Source organism: Hyposmocoma kahamanoa, unplaced genomic scaffold (assembly GCF_003589595.1).
Source record: "Hyposmocoma kahamanoa isolate Upper Pololo Valley unplaced genomic scaffold, ASM358959v1 93, whole genome shotgun sequence".
Lineage (NCBI taxonomy): Eukaryota > Metazoa > Arthropoda > Insecta > Lepidoptera > Cosmopterigidae > Hyposmocoma > Hyposmocoma kahamanoa.
In genome coordinates, this window is record NW_020654810.1 from 14603777 (window position 1) to 14624904 (window position 21128).

A 21128-nucleotide genomic window follows, 5' to 3' on the forward strand; every position below is an offset into this window, starting at 1 on the left:
CTGCCTAATTTACACAAGCTTAATAGCTCAAATAATTCCACTAAACCAATACTGTATAAAAATGAATTAGAAATTTGAAGAATTATATAGGTACCATAAAATGTTATTTGAATTCATCATTTGTGAGAAAACATCAATTTAAATGAAAAAGTTTTTGTAACAAAGAAGAATTCAATATTTACATAATAAAAATTTGCTATATTATCATATTATCCCATAAAGGATTGTCAATATGAGCAACCAAATCTGAATAGTCCATGAAGTCATGTAGAGTGCCCGCTGTTCTTCTTAAGCTTGCATCACGTTTTGCAACATATGTCTCTTTGTAGGATGTCTTCCAGTCACTATTTTCAGACTGCTCTGGGGGTAGTTCTTCTTTAAAGTCTCTCCTGTACAAATCTCGCCACAGAATTTGATTATCATTTAAGCACTTAAGTCTCCTACATGTCTGGGACATTGTTACCACATCATGCACAGGTAATAATTGAGTAAATTTGTAATATACTTCTTCAGGTAGTCCTATTATACTGGCACTGGGGTAGCCATACAAGCTGAGAATTCTACTCTTTACAGGTGTTGAAATATTGTTCTTGAATGTATTAGAAAGATGTTTCAGGTCTCTAAATATCATTGGAATAGTGGATGCATGAGGAGATACAACATAACGGCTCACAGGTACACATACAGTATATGTTTCGGAATTTAAATCATTAATCACAACATTGATTAATGCTGTAGGTCCTAGGGGGCTTATAATCAGACTTAAAGCGACTTCGTTGAAACCAAATAACGTGAACCTAGCATTTAGGATACTAGAATTTTTCCAATTCTCCAAACATTTTGAGTCTACACAGACGGGATCGCCTTCGTTTGTGATGGGATAGAATCCATTTTCCATCATCATAACAATGATCAAAACAAATAGCAGGTCTTTTTGAACCGATTCGCAGCACTTGGCGTTTTTAACAACATCACGGGCTATCTCCTCCAGTTTTGGTGGTACTATATCTGTTGTGCTATCTTCTAAAGAGAAATTCATCTTGAAAAAACCATGTTGAGCACCAAACAACAATTTTACTGTATTCTTCGAAAAATAAAAATCGGAGTCAATACAACAAAGCCTTGTAATTCTGGAAATGACGTTTAGTGTGCTGTTTACGAAGACATCTGAAAATTTGTTTCGTAAAACAAGCAACTTCAAAAACGTCAAACGTTGCAAATAATACAGTTACTTTACTTTTAAAACTAATTTAATTAGTTAATACTGATAATGAAATTATAAACGTTTTGTTTGAGTTTTGACACAAAAAGCAAAAGTTATTTGTAAGGCATGACTCATGAACTTAGCTAACTTCGTAAACGCGAAATAGGATGAAAGTTTTATTTTCCTTCTCAAGAAAATTAGGGCGCGTTCAAATTAGCCGCTGTTAGCCGCACTGCAGCAGCGCTGCAGTCACGGTTAGTGCGGTGTGCAAGTTAATTTTTCAAACTAACTGATGGACGAAAACCGAGTTAAAGAATTTATAGAGAACGTAAAACAACACCCTGCAATATCAGTTCCGCCAGTTATTCTAATCGACTGGAAAAAAAAAGCATGGCAAAATTTATGTCTAAAATTTATTGACAATTTTGAAACTAAAACTACAAATTAAAAAAACATAACAGGTCAGTCATTTTTAATAAGTATACGTGAAGTGTGTGCCCCAAGAACTCTGACCCCCTAACTACATATCTTTTGAGATATATAGTTTCTGAATATAAGTGTGAAGAATAGTGTTAAACAAATATAAAAATCCCATAAAACCCGTAAACAAGGCGAAAACTATTTACAAATATTTTTCGTAAATCGAGTTTTGTTACTATTTAATGGAAATATCACAATGACTTAATGCTATTATTTATTGGTATCATTGCATTTTTTCTTCAGTTTTGACAAAATAAGTAAAAGTAACGTTTCTTCGTCAGAATCCATCGCGTAACTGAGTCAAAAGATAAAACATCACTAAAAATTTGGTCGCATTTCAGCAGCGCGACAGTCGCGCGGCCAACACGCGCTGCAGCCGCGTCTAACAGCGGCTAATTTGAATGCGCCATTAATCCGAACACATGGAACACACCATGCTTGATTGAATATTATAAGAACATCAGCATCATATTTATTATCAAGGAGACGCAGATAAACAGAAAATAATCAACATCTTTGCAACATTTTGTGAATGAATAAATGAATGAAATATTCTTTATTGCACATTAAAATTACAATGACAACACAGAGCAGTAACGTAAGTATCACAGAGTAAGCCAATGTACAACAGACGCCCTTATTGCTAAGTAGCAATTTCTTCCAGGCAACCTTAGTATAGAAATTTAAGAGTTGGAAAGGGGGGTGCAAAGGGTGAATGAAAGCGTTTTAAATAAATACACTACTCATCAATAAAGTGAACATATAAATAATAATAATAAATACATATATTATTAGAATGTATATATAAATATTAATATATAATAATAAAGTTACCAACCCATAAATACTTTTGTAGGACAATAAAATAAATTATAAAAAATAATAATAATAAATAAAATAACCGAGGAAGATTATACCACAAAGCAAGTGTTGTTAACACATGACAATTTGTTTGGGTGGCTATATATTAAATAGATCAGCAGGGTATAATAATAATTATGTCGTGCCAGACAACCACACCAATTGCCTAGTCTCAAAGTAGGATTTTGCCTGTAGTATCAGTATCTGAGCAATTGGCTTCTGGGCACTTCCCAGAACACCAAGACTAGAACAATTTAGAAGTTCTTTGCCGAAATTGGTCCTACCGGGAATCGAACCCAGGACCTCCGCATCCAGCGCCCACAAAGCAAATGGTTAGGCTATGAAAACTGTCAAAATATAATCAAATGTTTTAAAAAGTTAAATATGTTAGATCAGTTAAAATTCTCTACTGCAATTTACAAGATTCGCATATGACGACTACCATAGTATTATTTCAAAATTGCTTAAGTTACATTAATATTACCTATTTAATTTCAAAGCAACAGTGTTGTCCTGACACTTTGAAATTAAATCGTGACCTACAAATATAGCAAAATTTTGGGAAAAATTATTAATATAACGCAATTCGGAGATAAAATATAAAATAACGGAATTTTTCAGATAAAATACTACGTTAGTTGTCAAGTGCGATATATGAAAATTACAGGAATAGTCAGTTTGAATTTGCTACTGCATTTTCAGTCCAAATCTACAGCAGTTTCTTAAGGCACGCCAAATTGTATCTTATGGACTGTTCGCTAATGACACCTAATGAGATTAAACATAACAACTAGGAACAAGAAAGAACTTGATGCATGTCTCAAAATAATTGCCACCTAAAGTAAAAAAAGAAGTTATTTGTTACCAAGTAAATTAATAATTGAGGTGCATAATTAACTACACTAGACTCACCAGCCTCATGACTCTGCCATAACTGCCTCCATGGCTGAACGGTTGCCAAAGTGCCACGCAAAAAAACCAGACCAAGCAGAAATATTTGTATGGCCTACATTTGTTTATCTCGTGAGTTTGGGTGCAATTTGTGGATGTCTATACACATAGATGTCCATGGCACCCGCAACACAGGGTTTCCCTAGTGCTATGTCGGAGCTATGTTGAGTGTGTGCATTATTATTATTACTAGAGACTAGATTAGGTATTTATTGATTATACATATGGATTAATGAATTTAATCATGTACTAGGTATGAAAAAGCATGAAAAATGAAATAATTTATTAACATACATAAAATATTAAATGTTCATTCTTCTCACGGAAGTCAACAAAGTGAAAGAGCAGTAGCTTAAATATGATGTTTTCAAGTGTACATTTATTTTACCTATGGAACAAATGATACTTTGACTTTGGCTTTCATTTCCAAGCTGAAAATTGGAATTTAGTGTGGTGACTGCTATACAATTCCGCTTAGAAACTTGATAGCGAAATCTATGCAATAACGTGTGTTCACCCACTTGGTGACAACTCACAACGTGCGATATTGTGTGATTGGCAATGAACATGTTAAAGGGTTAAGCAGCTAACTAATCATTTCTAGTGTCCTTAGACAATAGGTCAGTAGGTGAGGTCAGCTTGTTCCACATAAGTCCCATATGTACATTTACATGTATGTATAATACTCTATCAAACTGTTAATGCTTTGTAGTAAGTATGTATACTTGGTACTTGGTGTAACGGGCTGGTGTCCGCAACTCAACTTTAAGTATGTATAATAAAGATACATTATAGATCCACATATTTTATACATGTATTTTATAAAATACAAATGACTTCCCATATTCACTAGTTGCACTTCAAAATTGGTATTATGAGTTTATATTAGTGTTGCAGCTAATAGTATTTCGCCTTCAGGCCGGATACCGAATATTCGGCCCGGAGCGAGGCCGAATAACCGATAATTATTTAGGCCTGATTAATGACTTCCGAAAATTGGCGCGCAATCCGCATTATAGCAAAGATAGCTATACATACATATACAGGGTGTAAATTTGAGACGGGGCAACAAGGCCAGCTACCACGGAAGAAAGAAAAAAGCAACATTTGTATCAAAACCGGTGTCGCCACATGCACACATTTGAAAACGTAATCTAACATTAGTACTAAGATAACATAGTTTTGATTGATTAAAAATTATCAAACGAAAATAGACAATAATAAAAAAACTTTGGTAAAAAAAATTTAAACTTATTTGGATCTAATAAGGTTTTATTATTACTAGTCACATAAAAGCTAAGAATCCTATGAGCATAAACTTCTTGGAACAAAGGCAAAAAGTTGACAATCTACAGATAGGGATATGACATTTAATTGATATCGACATTACGCTTCATAACTAGCGGAATATTGCTAGGTATTGCTTTATACTTGCTATAATTAAGGTTAATCACGGAGTATGTATGGAAACGGCATCTAAAGCAATTTCTTCGAGAACTAGCGTAGCTAACTTTTACACGCACAGATTTGTTACCAAATACTCATAAGGTTTTACTACACGCAATATTAATTGATATTAGCTACCCAGGCGTGTGCGTATGCGTAGCTATATGCTACAATTACAGTACCTATTAATGATTTATTATGCTGTCATCGTACTTTCATTAACCTACTAGATTTCAAATCTGATCACTGGAAGGGTTGAAATGTTACAACACAGTCATCTTAAAAATCTTTATTCTCCCTCAAATATGATATATTTGTTCAACAATTACCTCTTTGGCTGAACGTGACTACACCTATAGCGTCGACGAGCGCATCAAGAAAATGAAGATACTTATTATTTCGATTATGATTCCGTAGGCGAAGAAGCGAGTCATTTGTTTCATGAAAACTTGATGAAAAATAACTGACAATGCTTCAGAAATGTTTTCACATTTAGATGTGGTCTATAATTTGTGAAGGCGACTCTGAGTATCATGTCCACGTGATTAACCAAATGATTTATTTCTTAATGAATTTTTCGGTTGTTATTCATATGTATATAATTTTTATGTGATGTCATAAAATGCCTATAGCAAATGGTGCTATATTTAGTAGGTACCCAGCTTTTACTGCCTGTTGCTTCAGCCCATTTCTTCTTAAATAGGATCCGGCGGGAAGCAAAAAAATCAATACCAAAACTGCAAATGTAAATTATGCCTGTAAGAAAACTTAGAACTCAAACGGATGAATAAGTAAGTAGGGAGATAGGAATCATGTAGATAAGGGAAAGAAAATTTCCAATCTCATAAAGTCTTCATTTGATACTCCACGAGCTTACGTGCAATGTAAAATTATCGATACTGTACTGATTCTATCTATATTTCCTTTTTTTCGATCAATATATCGATTTTACCTAAATTGAAAATTTAAAAAAACTATTGCGAGTGTTGGGACTAAACATTTAAGTAATCAAAATTGTTAGCTTTTAAATACCTGTAAACAATTTATGTTTACACATTGGTACCGCTATAATATAAAAAATGTTGAACTAAATCAAAACCGGGTTTCTAAATACAGAGTTTCTACATATCGATAATTTGGATAATTTGATTACAACACGCGGACCCAGTACCAAGTGTAATACGCTACTGCAAGCAATTCATTGAGCGTCATTCGAATTGTTCTTTTGACGGCGGCAATAGCTAGCAACTAATGTATATTGTTATTACCAGGTTGCAAGAAAATAGTTTTGTTTCGATATCATAGTATTGTATTGTTCAAAATATTAGAAAATACAGTTTTAGTACTTACCGATGAAATGAAATCACTCCTGGATTATTTCTTAAACTTTGGCTTCTTATGCAACATGATATAATGGCACAATTCGGCATATTTCTATTTATTCCACAAAATAATCATGTATCACATTTTGACGACAACTGATCCGCTGTCGACACTCATATGAATGTCTGTTCATAAGCTAGGTAACGCAGACCCCGCCCACTAACCAGTCTGTTACTAGTATTTATGTGGTCTGTGTCAGCTACCTTAATCGTTGTAGCTACAGGAAAACGGTTCTAGAAGACTATCCATGAATTTTGAAGATATTTTGGTTGGCATTTACAGATTTTGAAAAAATGGTACAGTCATCAAGGTAAAAGGCACTCTTACCTCAGTTGGTCCCGTAGAGACTTATTGATCCTCACCAGAGACCGGATTGAATAGCATAAAGAAAAAGTTTTGTAAAAATTGCCTTTTATCTTGCTGACCATTTTTCAATCAATAAAAATATATTTTCATTGTCAATAAAAATATTGACAATGAAAAGTGAATAACCATTATCAACAAACACAATTGTAAACAATTTAAACAATTGTTTAGAGTACAGAAAAGAATAAATTTATCATTATCAGTAATAAGCATTTTTATTATTGAGGTCTGTATATATAGACTTATGAACGCAAAATAGGTGCCTTGTCATCGAGTTGCGGATACCAACCCGTTGCAGCAAGTACCAAGTAAGTACCAAGTATATGACTTATGTACCCTCGCAGCATTAAAATAAAAACTTAGAATGCTCAAATTTTTATATAGAATTTTATAACATTTAAATATCATCAATATATTGATTGCAAATCATACTAAAATAATGCATATATTTATAAAACTATAAACTGTATACACACATAACACCATAGACCATAAAATTCTATATTAAGGAAAATTATTAAAGTGCTTTTCTTTACCTAGATTTTAAAACCATCTAATTGTCTCTGTTGTTGTTGTAGCAGTTAGTGAATAAACTCTCTTTCTATACTTGAGACTAGCACAAAAGATTATTGGTCTCAGAACAAACCATTTGTCTTCAATCTCATAGAGCTGAAGGTTCCAAGGTGAGATTACACTGGCCAAATGTAAACATTATACCAAAATAAAGGTCTACAGACTTCGGCCATTTAGATTAGACAAAAAATTTACTTGCGCGAAACAAAATTACTACACATAAAAAGGTATTTCCTATCAATAGTATAAATACTTATGTTATAAAGAACATTGAACTGTAAAGTGTGAGGTTATGAGCACTTGTTTCTTTCCTAATGTTGAAGATGAAAAGGCTAAAAAAGTACCCAAAAAGAGCTCTTACCGATATTTCCGCTGTTGACTTGCTTTTTATTACTTCTCAAGGAACCATCCAAGTTGTAAAAACTTGAACTTTTGTCACTGTCACTAGCCATTGAAAGGTTTCTAACTAGTCATACACTCTAGAAACAAAAGTAATGTCACATTCTGTGGATACTATCACTTGTATTTATATTTTATTACTATCTTTGTGTATTAAACTGTATAAAAGTAATAAAACACCTTTTTAATGTATTAGTACATGTTTACACCCTCAACGACCGTATATGCGTTCAAAACCACATCTAAATACTAATATCCAAAATGGTTATCAAATTACAACGTATGTAATTTTTTTTAGGCCTTTATACGCATATAAATACAAATCAAATACAGTTTTTAACTACAAATCATAATTTGGTATACGATTAATATTGTTTACTTGTAAACACATCAAAATAAACATAAAATGTTGTTTAAGACATACAAAATGACCAAAAATTTTGAACGCATTTCCATTTGTTTCCTTAATTACTTTTAATATTGCTGTCTCTATTTTGTTTGTAGACAATCTTTGGTATCCTGCTGTCAACTATCACTGTACTTCAAATAAGCGGCGTGTCGCAAAGACATGCCTAGAGTTGGGTCATGGAAAAAATTCCATTACGAAAAATTCATATTTATCCATTGACTTATGTATTTATCAGAAAAATAAATATTTTCCCGAATATTCGTCATATTTCTCACATTTGACATTTGATACATGTCAGATTCGCTCTGGACCTTTTGGAGGGAAAAGTGTCGTTTTTGTTTTGACTTTCAATTATTTTGTGAAATCTAGTTTAAAGTGGAATAGGATAGTGCTATTGTGCCTTAATCGAAGATTAAAACGCGAAATTATACGAATCTCGAACTAAAATAAACGTATCGGCCCGTTCTAAGGAATCCCGAGTCAATCCAAACACGCCGCCTCAAATTGCCTATCCTCTTTGTGGCGGCCATATTTACAGAAACAATTAAACGAAGACATGGGCTCAAAAATAATGTACCAAGACTTGGCTGTATGGTGTAAACCCTTTGCCTTTTCCTTTATGGAAAGAAGAAAAAAAATTAATTAATTGATACATGTCAAAAGTTGAAGAATTGAAGATACTTGAACGTAAACGATAGAGCCATTATAAAAATTGTTTTTTACCATAAGCTCTGTCTTTTCGCTGTTGTCCAATCATTTTAAATCTCGTTTTACTGTAACTTGCTCTTACTCTCACTATACAATTTTAATGTATAATTCACACTAAATAAATCTTCAAGCATGCCGATGCCGTCGTAAGCCGAAAGAGATGGCACTACATTGATTTATGTCAAACACGGGATCGAAAATACGTAACGTCATCTTAAATGCCAACGGACTCATTGTGTGAATGCGGTCTAGACAAAGGACCATAGTTGACCAAAGTGGACCATATATTTCTTCCCTGCCCTAAATTACGGTGTTCCCTATATGACATCCTCCCTCCCTCTATCCCTCGTCCTACTACCTTTAAATGCCTTTGGGCCCTATCTTCTCACCCAAAAATGTATCATATTCTTTTTAAATTCATACATGTAAATCATATTAAACTGTAAATATTATTCATGCACTAACACTATATTTAACATATATACATGTTTCTAACGACTTGTGTTGTCTAATTTGTGCCGTTTCCTTTGTTCTAGAATTCAATTTGTGCAAAAGTCTCTTCGATTCTCCCTCTGAGTCACCGAACAAAATTCTAACACACCGTCCATAACGTTTATGAAGCTAGAAAAGGACGCTGGCAGAATTGAGGCTATGTAGTCTCACAAACCATTCATTAAGAAAAAAAAATGCCAACGGTCCTCATTTTACCATTTTTGGAGTACCTTTTGACATCCGTAGCCGATTGTCAAAGGGAAGTACATCAAATGTCAAAACCAATGTTTTGCCAAATGTTTTAGATAATTATTTGCATGAATTGTAAATAAATTTGGACAAAAATATTGACAGTGAGAACAATTAAGTATTGATTAAAATGTGGCGCTGCGACATTAAGGGGTGCGGCAGTAGAAAAGGCGGAAATCAACCGAATGTTACATTACGTGTTATTTTTTTTATCTATAAATCATACAATAGTCCAAATATCTCATGTAATTAGACTCATTTATGTATTTTATTCATAAGTCTTCCCGAATTTTGCTTTGGTTATTTTAGATTGCCTGTTTGTTAGTATATTTTGAAAATTATTGATAACAATGATTTTTAGATAGTGGTGTTCTTGTAAGCAAACATATTATCGATATTCTGTTATTAAATCAATTCACTATGAGGTTTTTGCTTATCTGAAAACCGTGTTCGAAAGTGGACAGTTAGTTGGTTTTTTAGGTTAACCAAGTAACCGATTTGCATGTCCTATTTGAGATACTTGTTTTTCACAATTTTGATTAATTGATTTTGTTTAGAAAAACCAGTAAAGTGTATACTAGAGCCAACAGAAACCCGAATAGACTTGTACTTGACAATGTTCCTATGACTGCTATACACAGCAAAAGTTATTATTAACACAAATATCGAACACTTAGAAAAAATTGCTACGATCCGGCTGGATTCGAACCAATGTCTTGCAGCAACCTGTGCCAGAAGCTATGCGAACTAAGGCACGGAACGAACACGCGGACCTTACGAATTTTCCTCACTTTTATGAGTGAAGAAATAGATTTCTGACAGATGCCGCTACGGCAAAAAAAAATTAAAAACTAAAAACAAAGATCTGCAACAAGCACTTGAGAAAAATTCGTAAGGCCCGCTGGTTCGTTCCGTGGCTTAGTTGGCATAGTGTCTCTCACAGTTGACTGGAAGACGTTGGTTCGAATCCAATCAAATCGTAGCAATTTTTTATGATTGTTCGATCTTTAAGAAACTAGTGCAGTAATTTCACAAAGATAATTTGTCACAATCAATCACACAAAAAAATTATTGAATATCATGATGGTAAAATATCGTCACATTCAATCGTAACTTAAAAATTACAGACAAAGTAATTTAAAAATGTGTGTTAATATGTATAATAAAATACCACTCAAAATTAAGTTATTAGACTCATGTTTGCTTATAACGAAGTTATGTAAGTGATTAAATAATAATAGATGTAAAATTTTATTTTGATTTTAATAATTCTTGGCAAATTTAATTTGTAACTTGTAACAATTTATTGTGATATTTTTATTGTTGTGTTAGTTTAATATATAATTATGTAATATAACATATTTATACTGACACTATCTCTTGCTACATGTTCTGTTATACCATGTTTTAGGCAAATAAACTTACCTATTATTAATATTATATCTGATTTTATGATTTTCGATAATGTCATTGCAATTATATAAGTAATTTGATATAATTCAAAAATTAAATGGAAGTATGACATTCACCTAAATTAAAATCACGGATATTAATTATCTACTAATACATAAATACATAAGAGCTTAAACTATTTGGAAACCTTTTAAAAATTGAATATCAGTCTTGAAATTGAAAATGCATAGAGATCTCCTGATTTATATTATTTTTCGTAATATGTGAGCATTTATAAATGCAAAATAATAAATTCAAAATCTGATATATATCATCTCGGATATTCCCATGTGTCAATGAATATTGATCTACTTTCATTAAACATTTTAATCATATATTGATTACAGTAAACTATATAAATTACAAACATAACAAAAAAAGCAGTTTCAACATTCAGGCCATACATTTGCATGTCGATATTGACTTATCAATGATTATGGTACAACACTAAAGAAGTCCGCCATTTGTGGTGGACATTTTTGGTTTAGGTAGGGACGTTCATTCCGTAGATAGGGCAGCTGCTTTCCATTATTTTTTTCCATCATCTAAGGGTCGTATTCCAGAACTCTACTCAATGCTCAAGTCAGGACTTGAGTCTGATTTCAAGCTGAGTTTTTATTCCAGAACATTACTCAAGCGTAGAATCTGTAATCGGAGTTCACCTGAGTAATGTCATAGGAAGTGACAGCTTGCGTCTTAATTTTAGAACAATGCTTGAGATTTGTTTCAGTTTTACTGTTTCCTAAACGGTACTCAACTGTAAAATTTTGTCTCAAGTGGATCTTTATCAAAATATATCAATGATGAATGTCATACTCAATTGCTTCAGATATTGAAAGACCTACAAGATCCGTACGACATGGAAGATTTGGTAAAAAAATTAATTTAATCTATCATAGCAGATGAGTGAATTCAGACAACCGTGGTTGGTTAACCACGGTTGTCTGAATCACACCTGAAATACAGATTCTGGTTTGCTTACGTTTGTATGTACTGGACCATTAAAGTTAACAATTCTTTTATGGGGAACTGTAGGTATGTGATTTTATTACAATATGATTCCGGAGTATATGTTAAGATTATCATTTCCTAAGTATAAAACTTACATTCAAAGTAACTCATCTGCTATGATAGGTTAAATTAATTGTTTTACCAAATCTTCCATGTCGTACGGATCTTGTAGGTCTTTCAACGTCTGAAGCAATTGAGTATGATATTCATCATTGATATATTTTGATAAAGATCAAAATTCTCAAATGGTTTCATCGTAATCTTGTAAATTTTTCGCCGATTATTATGTACCTACTCAAGTGGACCAAGACCTCACTCAAGTAAATACAGATTTTGACAACACTCAAGATAAGATTTTACAGTTGAGTACCGTTTAGGAAACAGTAAAACTGAAACGAATCTCGAGCATTGTTCTAAAATTAAGACGCAAGCTGTCACTTCCTCTGACATTACTCAGGTGAACTCCGATTACAGATTCTACGCTTGAGTAATGTTCTGGAATAAAAACTCAGCTTGAAATCATACTCAAGTCTTGACTTGAGCATTGAGTACAGTTCTGGAATACGACCCTTAGATGATGGAAAAAAATAATGGAAAGCAGCTGCCCTATCTACGGAATGAACGTCCCTACCTAAACCAAAAATGTCCACCACAAAGAGCGGACTTCTTTAGTGTTGTACCATAATCATTGATAAGTCAATATCGACATGCAAATGTAATTTGGAAACGGGATTTGAAAATTGGAGAAAAAGTGAAAAAGGAATCAGGCGAGGAATTATGAGATGTTAATAAACATGGTATAAATAAAGAATAAATATTATTATTATTAGCACAGCAGTAAAATTTTTATATTATTTTAATAAGTATATATATAGAAGCGTTATTGGACAACAACAAAAGATCGATGGAAGTCGGAAGGCACAGACTATCTGCCCTCTAAGATAAATACAGGTAAAATATTTCTTTTTCTGAAAAACATAACCCAAACTGCGCAAGTCCAGCAGTTTCATGTATTATCAAAATAATGTTCAAATGAGCTGTAATGTTGACCGCGTATATAACAATGTGTATCAGTGTATCCGAGCATAAAGTCTCCATCGGTTTTCTTTTGTATCTTTAACTCCGTCTGTGAGAAATATCTCTATCTCATTTTCGTGTTGTTCGTGTAGCGAGCGCGATTGTCGTTTGCTTGCTAATTTGCTTCACGTTTGCTTGCTCTCATCTCTTTAACTCACATAGTGAATTTTCATTTTAGTCACTGAGACAAAACTAAGTTTCTTCATGACAAACGGCAATTGAAGAAGTTATTTTTGTTACGAAATATTAATAAACTTGTTCCTTTCATCGTTTAGTTTTCTAGAACTTATGTTACTTGTGAATAAAGTGCACGTCTTGCTGATGTGATATCACATATAATGTCATCGTATATGGCTGGTGTTTTTGATTTGGATTTAGATGTCGATACCGTGACCGTTGGAGATTCAGATGAAGACGATATTATTGAAGTTGATGAGGTATTTATGTGATGGGAAAGCAGCACATTATACTAAATTCACCATATAACCTATAAGTCATGTTCTAGATTGATTGAATGATCAAGGATAAACATTTACGTCGTAATCACGATTGAATATTTTCATGCATTTACCTTGCACGCTACTGTTTAAATACTAGTTTACGTGAATTTACTTTAAAATACTGAATTATACATATGCGAATAACCTGAGCTACAGCGTTATACTTAACTAATTAACATAAATTTGTATACCACACACTAATCATGATTTTTTTAATGGTAAATGCTGTTTTGCAATTGCATTGTTTATTATCAGTAATAGGTATTTTTAGTTATATGCATATTATTTGTAATGTTTTTGTTATCTTTCAGGTTGATTATGACCCTGAACTTCATGTGAACATTGAGTAAGTTAATTATAGTTTTTGAAAATGCTTAAGGTTATAAAAAAAATTATGCAAATTATAATAATAATTCAACTACTCTGTGGGCAGAGAATTGGACTCCTTCGTTATCCACATTAAAAAGGAAGAAGCAAACTACTTCATACATGTAGGCAGTCTTAACATAAGAACCCACAAACACCCACATAAGGTCGCCTGAAGATGGAAAGGGAAAGATGGAATTGGTTATGTAATGCCGTCCATGCTCTTTTCAAAATGATAAAATACTGATAAACAGAAATTTAAGTGCCAGTACTCAAAGCCCTGTAGTTTAGTATCTGCCAAAACAGCATTACCAATGACCTTCTTGGGACATTTCTCTATGGAGTTTAAGGATGTCAAAAGAGAAGTAGTATTACATACATTATCGAACTTGCCTTTGCAGAATACCAGTGTAAAGCACACCATGAAATTGGAAAGGCTATAAAGTTTTTTGCTTAAATTTTGACAATGAACTCTTCAAGATCAGGAACTGCTGTGGATATGTGATACCTCCTAAAATTGTAGTTAATTGGAAGGGATTCTGTTTAGCAGAGATCCAGTTGCAAATGTCAAGTCACAAGTGTGAAGCGAAACTGCTCCTCCAAGAATGGTCATTGAACTTTCGAGTTGCCCATCAGCAAAGTGGTACATTCAGGCATTTTTCGCGACACGGGGAGCAGCCTTACACTAACTTACAATAATTTTCCCAACTTACTGCCATCAACCAGGGCTGTATGTAGTTTGGATGCCAACTGCCTCCAGACCCAGATACAGGATGGTGAGACACAAGTAAGAGGTCAAGATTGTGGTCATAGGTGACAACTGTCTTCACCCATTCTTCAGTATAATGTATCGAAACGCTTGGCAGACAGCTTATTCTTAAAGTGTTTACCAGTTATGACCTAAGACAACAAAGATTTGTTGCAGGTTTTGCCCCGCCTACATAACACATGAAAGCAAACAACTCTGAACCCCAAATTATGTTTTTCAATACTAATATTACTTGTTTAAAATGAAATCTGCTTTTAAGGCTTTACTTAATCTCATGCTCTCTTGTTTTTTAGAACTGAAGGATCTGAAACAATCCCACTAAATGAAGAAAATGTAAATCCAGGACAATGCAAGCGGCTCGGTCCTCAAGATTTTGAATTACGCAAAGTTTTGGGGAAGGGTGGATATGGAAAGGTGTTCCAAGTACGCAAGATAACAGGTCCAGATGCTGGCGCCCATTTTGCTATGAAAGTATTGAAAAAAGCTTCTATTGTACGCAATCAAAAGGACACAGCACACACGAAAGCAGAAAGAAATATTCTAGAAGCTGTTAAGGTAAATTGTAAATAAAATTAAACCTAAACCTTAATCAAACCCTTGAACACTTCCACCACACCTTCTGGTTATAATACCTATAAGTAATATGTGAACTTCAACTGTTAGTAATATATAATAATATACATATTATGTATGACTGTTATTGCATTATAAGTAAATGGAAATACAATAACAAGTTGATTACTTCTCTGTGGTCAAAAAATAATAAGATAATAGTTATCAGTGTTTGACTTCTAGCACTTTTTAATTTAAAAAATGTAGCCAGCTTATAATACCTGTAACTTACTATAATTTTGAGCAATAAAAGTAAATTATGCTTTTAACAATGATTAAACCATGTTTATTTATTTTCAGCACCCATTCATAGTAGAATTAGTATATGCTTTTCAAACTGGTGGTAAATTATACTTAATATTAGAATATTTAAGTGGTGGTGAACTATTTATGCACCTGGAGAGAGAAGGAATATTCCTTGAAGACACAGCTTGGTTAGTACAAAATTTGTATTCTATATTTTTAATAATTTGTATTCTATATTCCTAATTTCTTAATAATAAAGCAAATCCATCACATTTTATTTTCGGCTATTTGTAAGAAAAGCTAAGTGAATTTTTAATAATAGGGGTTCAGTTTTACTTGAACAAAATTGCGTAATAAATCAAGTGCTGAAGATGATCATCCAATATTGTACCTACACATTGACACTTCAGTCTTTTTTCAACTAAACTCTAGTTTTGATGTTTTTTTTTCTTGCAGCTTTTACTTATCAGAAATCATCTTAGCATTGGAGCATTTGCACAGTCTGGGTATAATTTACCGCGACCTTAAGCCAGAAAATGTTCTCCTGGATGCACAGGGTCACGTAAAACTCACAGACTTTGGATTGTGCAAAGAACACATACAAGAGGGTATTGTTACTCACACATTCTGCGGTACTATAGAGTATATGTATGTTCTATTTCTAATGACTATTCTGTAATTTTGTTTGCATTTTATTCTAAAGCAATATTCTTGTAAAATTAATGTTGATGTTACATCTACTTAATATAATGTATAAATGTCTCTTTTTCAGGGCCCCTGAAATCCTTACACGAAGTGGCCACGGAAAAGCAGTAGATTGGTGGAGTCTGGGTGCCTTGATGTATGACATGCTGATTGGACAGGTAATGTTTATTTTGTTTCTTGAAATATTTTATGGATCCTATAATAATACACCTAGTTCATGGCTTTCAGTTCCATCACGTTCATGCAACAATCAGGTATTAACTACAAATAATGCCAAAGAAAAAGTAAATGTTATGAGATTTGGTTTTTTTAGCCACCTTTTACAGGAGACAATCGTACGAAGACTATAGAAAAAATATTGAAGGGAAAATTAATGTTACCTGCCTACCTGACACAAGATGCCCGTGATTTGATAAGACGCCTTATGAAACGTTCGGAGACGCAGCGCCTCGGCGCCGCGGGGGCTGCTGCAGTTCGTGGTCACGCGTTTTTCAAACACGTGCACTGGGATGACGTTTTTGCGAGGAGACTGGAGCCCCCAATCAAACCTAAATTGGTATGGTTAACTCTCACTGTGACTTAAAATTTTAAAATTTTTTAAATTAACTGAAATAATCATATAAAGAGTTTAATCATCAAAATGTTTTCAGTCAAGTGAAGACGACGTCTCGCAATTTGATACGAGGTTTACACTCCAAACACCAATTGATTCACCTGATGAGTCAACTCTTAGTGCAAGTGCCAACATGATGTTCCAGGTGGGGTTAAAAATTTTAGTTCAATAACAAAATACATAAATATGATAATAGACAGTTGTGTCTGATGTGTAAATATGCGATTTAGGGTTTCACGTACGTGGCGCCATCAGTAATGGACGAGATCCACAAGCCCCGAGTAATCACGGCGCGCTCCCCGCGGCGCCCGCGCCCTCACCACCACGCACCCTTCGCCGCGCCCGGCTCCACCGCCCACACACACGCCCATGCGCATGTACACGCTCAACAAGAAGACCTCATGGATGTTCAAGGTTTACCCATATAGTGAGTACTGTAGAATTTATTTGTGTAGTATGTAGTTAATAATTTAATAATAATGTTTATATGAAAATCGATTAAGTATGCGATCTTATCATTATTAGTAAAATTTCAACTGAATGAGTTGCTGTGTATGCTGTAAATAAGTGCTCCATACCATAATAATAATGTGCCAGACAATACCACCTGTCTGGTATCAAATTAGGTAATTCCCAGTGCTATGAGCACCACGTTGTACATATATACATATTAATGCAAATACATATAAACAAACTCTAGCCGAAATTAGAAATAAGTTCAAAATTTTTCATGTAACAATATTAAATTATGTCCACTGAAATTATAAATAATAAGTACAAATCCAATGTTTTAAATGTTTAAGGGGTCATGTGGTATGGAACACTTGACATATTTAATTTGTATGGCATTTAACAATTTTTTTTTATTTATGGGCTATTTTATTTAACACTAGTTAAATTTTGATTTCTATGTATAGCGTCCTTGGGTGGCCGTTCCGGACAGTCCGTCATTATAACTGTATTACATAATTATTTAGCTTTTTACATTGAATACAATAGTTACATTATTCTTTTGTTATTTTAGTTTTCCCTGAAGATAAAATTGACTGAACATTTTTATTTTCAGGCCTAGAATAATTCACGTAGTTGACCATTTTGTACTAAGGATGAAAACTGCAAAAGATGCCCATGTATTACAGTCAATAAAATAATGGCACTTTTTATACTATTATTAATAATGTACATTTTATACAAGTTACCATTTAGTCTAATCTTTGGTAGAAAATAATCATGTATAATGAAAATGTTCTAACCCCAACTGTATGACAAAAGTAATAATTTACATATACCTTGTTACCATGCTTCATGAATTGAAATAAAAGGTCATTTTTTATTTTGTAAATGAGTTTTTCATTATTTTTGGATCTAATTGTGAGAAAAAAATTTACCTAAAATATACCCATTAAAGTCATAACTAACTCGTGAGCAGTGATAGGAATTGAAGGAGTTAATTTAGCTAAACTAAAGAATAATGTAGACATTCCCTTCTACAAATCCCTGGAATTCTCAGAACTGATTAAATGCAATCCGTCTGGTGCGCGCTCTCGCTCCATGTAAGACAAGAATGCACCAAATTATCTTCTTCTTCTTCTTTATTTATTAGTGGCTTGTTTTGTGTCTTTCACAATTCCGCCAATGTCACGTCGTAGGTAGCCTCTACACGGGAGGAGTGGATTTGTTTTCAAATATAATTTTGACCCCAAATTATCTTTTTAGCGCATGTGACGCGAGCATCTCTTTGACACTCCTCAAGATCTACACTGGTGTAGTGGACACTTAATACTATTATTATTTTTTATAATATAAAGCTACAACAAGCTGATAGAAATAGAACGCATACTTCCCGATATGGTGGAAAAAAGATATTTATACCGTTGTACGCGGATGGGTTTCAAAGCAAAGAATCAAATATGAGATGACCTGAATGTGGAAAATATAAAAGAGTGATTAACGGCCTGCAAAAACTATAATATATGGAGGGAATGTTTGTGCACTTTTATGTGGTGCGCCCTAGGCATTTTCAGCCGGAAGTAAAAAATGTTCGAAATTCGAATAAACAAGATGGCCGCCATACAAATTTAAAAAGGTCTCCAATGGAAACTATTAGAGTTAGGTAGGAGGTGCTCGAAGGAATGTCATAGAGGGTAACAGTGGTCAACTGCTTGTGTTAAAAAAATTCAAGATGGCGAATTCAGAATGGCGGCCGAAGAAAAACTTGCTTCGATCCGGCTGAAAATTGGCATGCTGGGGTCTTTAGGAGTCCTTAATCATAATTTGGAGTGAAAAGTTTTTTTTCGCAATTTTTAAATATGGTTGCTATATAAGTGTTCTTTTCGTTAAAAATAGCTGCGGAAAGAGACTTGTGGCATGTGCAAGATTGGCATGTGGAGGTCTCTAGATAATAATTTGTGCTCGAAACTGGTTTTTCACCATTTTCAAATATGGCTGTCATACAAGCGTACGTTGTCGATAGAAAAGAAAATTGCTCTGATCCCTTTGAAAATTGGCATGCGGGGGTCTCTAGTTAGACAAGTGTCTGACTTACTAGTATTTATGTGGTCTGTCTGACAAAAAATTGTGATCAAAATTAATTTTTTACCATTTTTCAATATGGCTGCCATACAAACTTTTTTGGCGGCAGATAAAAATTTGCTCTAGTTCGATCGGCAAGTCGAGGTCTGTATGGGGGTTTAATAATAATTTGCGGTCAAAATTTACTTTTAGCAATTTTTCATTATGGCTGGCATACAAACCTATTGGCGGTTGACAAAAATTTGCTCTAATTTGACTGAAAATTGGCATGTGGGGGTCTCCATGGGTGTTTAATAATAGTTTGCGGACAAAATTTACTTTTTGCCATTTTTCAATATGGCCGCCATTAACGAACTATGATATTTTTTCAAAACAAAGTCATAGATACCGAGGCCGTAGGCCGAGGTCTGACGAAGCGCAAAGCCCGACGCGCCTGCACGCCATCGTAGGTTCGTATGTAATATATGGAGGCTCTATTACGAATACAAGAAAAAAAATAATAGGCGCCTTGACGTCGAGTTGCGGACACCAGCCCGTTACACCAAGTACCAAGTACGAATACAAGATCGCAAAATTATTAAAAATGTAAAGCATACTTTCCGATGGCGATGTAGTGGAAATGAGAGACCGTCTCTCTGTTAGATCGCAAAGAGAAGTATTTAGGGGAAAGAACCACACACAAATTTCTTATCTCAAATTAGAAAATTTCCTGTACTATGAATACCAGAATAACGATGACTCTGAGGGCAATATGGGTATTGGTATAATATGGGTGTTGGTTCTGGGAGCACTCGTATTCTGGGGAATACGAGTGATCAGACCAGAACCAACTTAGAAATGTTCGTTTCCTAAATTGGCCTAAATCGGGAATCGAACCCGGAACCTCCTCATCAAGCGCCCATAGTACTAACCGCTGTGCCAACTAAGAGCATAAGCACACCCCGTAATCGGAACCCGATCATGCGCCATAGCCCGAGCCAGACCCTTCCTTAACTACCTAGAATAACTGATGACTAGATATGTCCATACAAAATGTATGGTAATAAGTTTTTTGCGATTTCTGACATTTCGAGTACTCTTACCTCAGTTGGTCCCATAGAGAGAGACTATTGATCCTTACCAGAGACCGGATCGAATGGCATAAAAAAAAGTTTTGTATAAATTACCTTTTATCTTGCTGACTGTACCATTTTTTCAAAATCTGTGAATGCCAATCAATATATCTTCAAAATTCATGGGTAGTTCTAGAACCGTTTTCCTGTAACTACAACGATTAAGGTAGCCGGCCTTGCTGCCCCGTCTCAAATTTTACACCTGTATAAGGGTCGTTTTCAGATAACCTCCAAAAATGTGTCTCTTTCAATAACTTTTATGTTTTTACATGAATGCTAAGCATTATTTATTTAATATGATTGCATGCTTACTTAGTCTGTGTTACAAATAAAAAGACTACTTTACTACGTCACATTAATAAATAAAAATTAATAAAGTGGGCAATTTCTCATTCATGGGAGCCGGTTCCACGTCGCCCTAATTTTAAGAAAAGAAAAAAAATTTAACATTAGAGGAAATCGCAATATTTCCCGTCGAGGATAAACTCTAATAACTTATCTACACGTCTAATACATACATACATACATACCGTAACTTTCCAATTTATTATAAACAAACATGTTTTCTTGGGAATACAAAATGTGTTTCAATTTTTGTTATCATTAGTGTCA

The 21128-nt window shown here is 33.9% G+C and overlaps 2 protein-coding genes across 3 annotated transcripts; one reads left to right on the top strand and one right to left on the bottom strand.

Annotated features, from left to right (window-relative positions):
• Positions 1–1102, bottom strand: LOC113237513 (F-box only protein 7-like). Its single transcript, XM_026474014.1, has one exon. The coding sequence runs from the start codon at positions 1037–1039 to the stop codon at positions 197–199; it is 843 nt and encodes a 280-aa protein (XP_026329799.1). The 5' UTR covers positions 1040–1102; the 3' UTR covers positions 1–196.
• A 12288-nt stretch (positions 1103–13390) lies between these two features.
• On the top strand, positions 13391–17988 carry LOC113237126 (ribosomal protein S6 kinase beta-2). Of its 2 annotated transcripts, XM_026473417.1 has the most exons (10): positions 13391–13498; positions 13873–13907; positions 14990–15251; positions 15609–15742; positions 16011–16202; positions 16327–16417; positions 16573–16815; positions 16910–17017; positions 17103–17299; positions 17939–17988. In XM_026473417.1, coding segments are annotated over exons 1-10 (1362 nt in total). In that variant the 5' UTR covers positions 13391–13399; the 3' UTR covers positions 17940–17988. The 2 variants fall into 2 exon arrangements, with proteins under 2 accessions (XP_026329202.1, XP_026329203.1); XM_026473418.1 differs by lacking the exons at positions 13391–13498; positions 13873–13907 and adding an exon at positions 14686–14714.
• The last annotated feature ends 3140 nt before the right edge of the window (positions 17989–21128 follow it).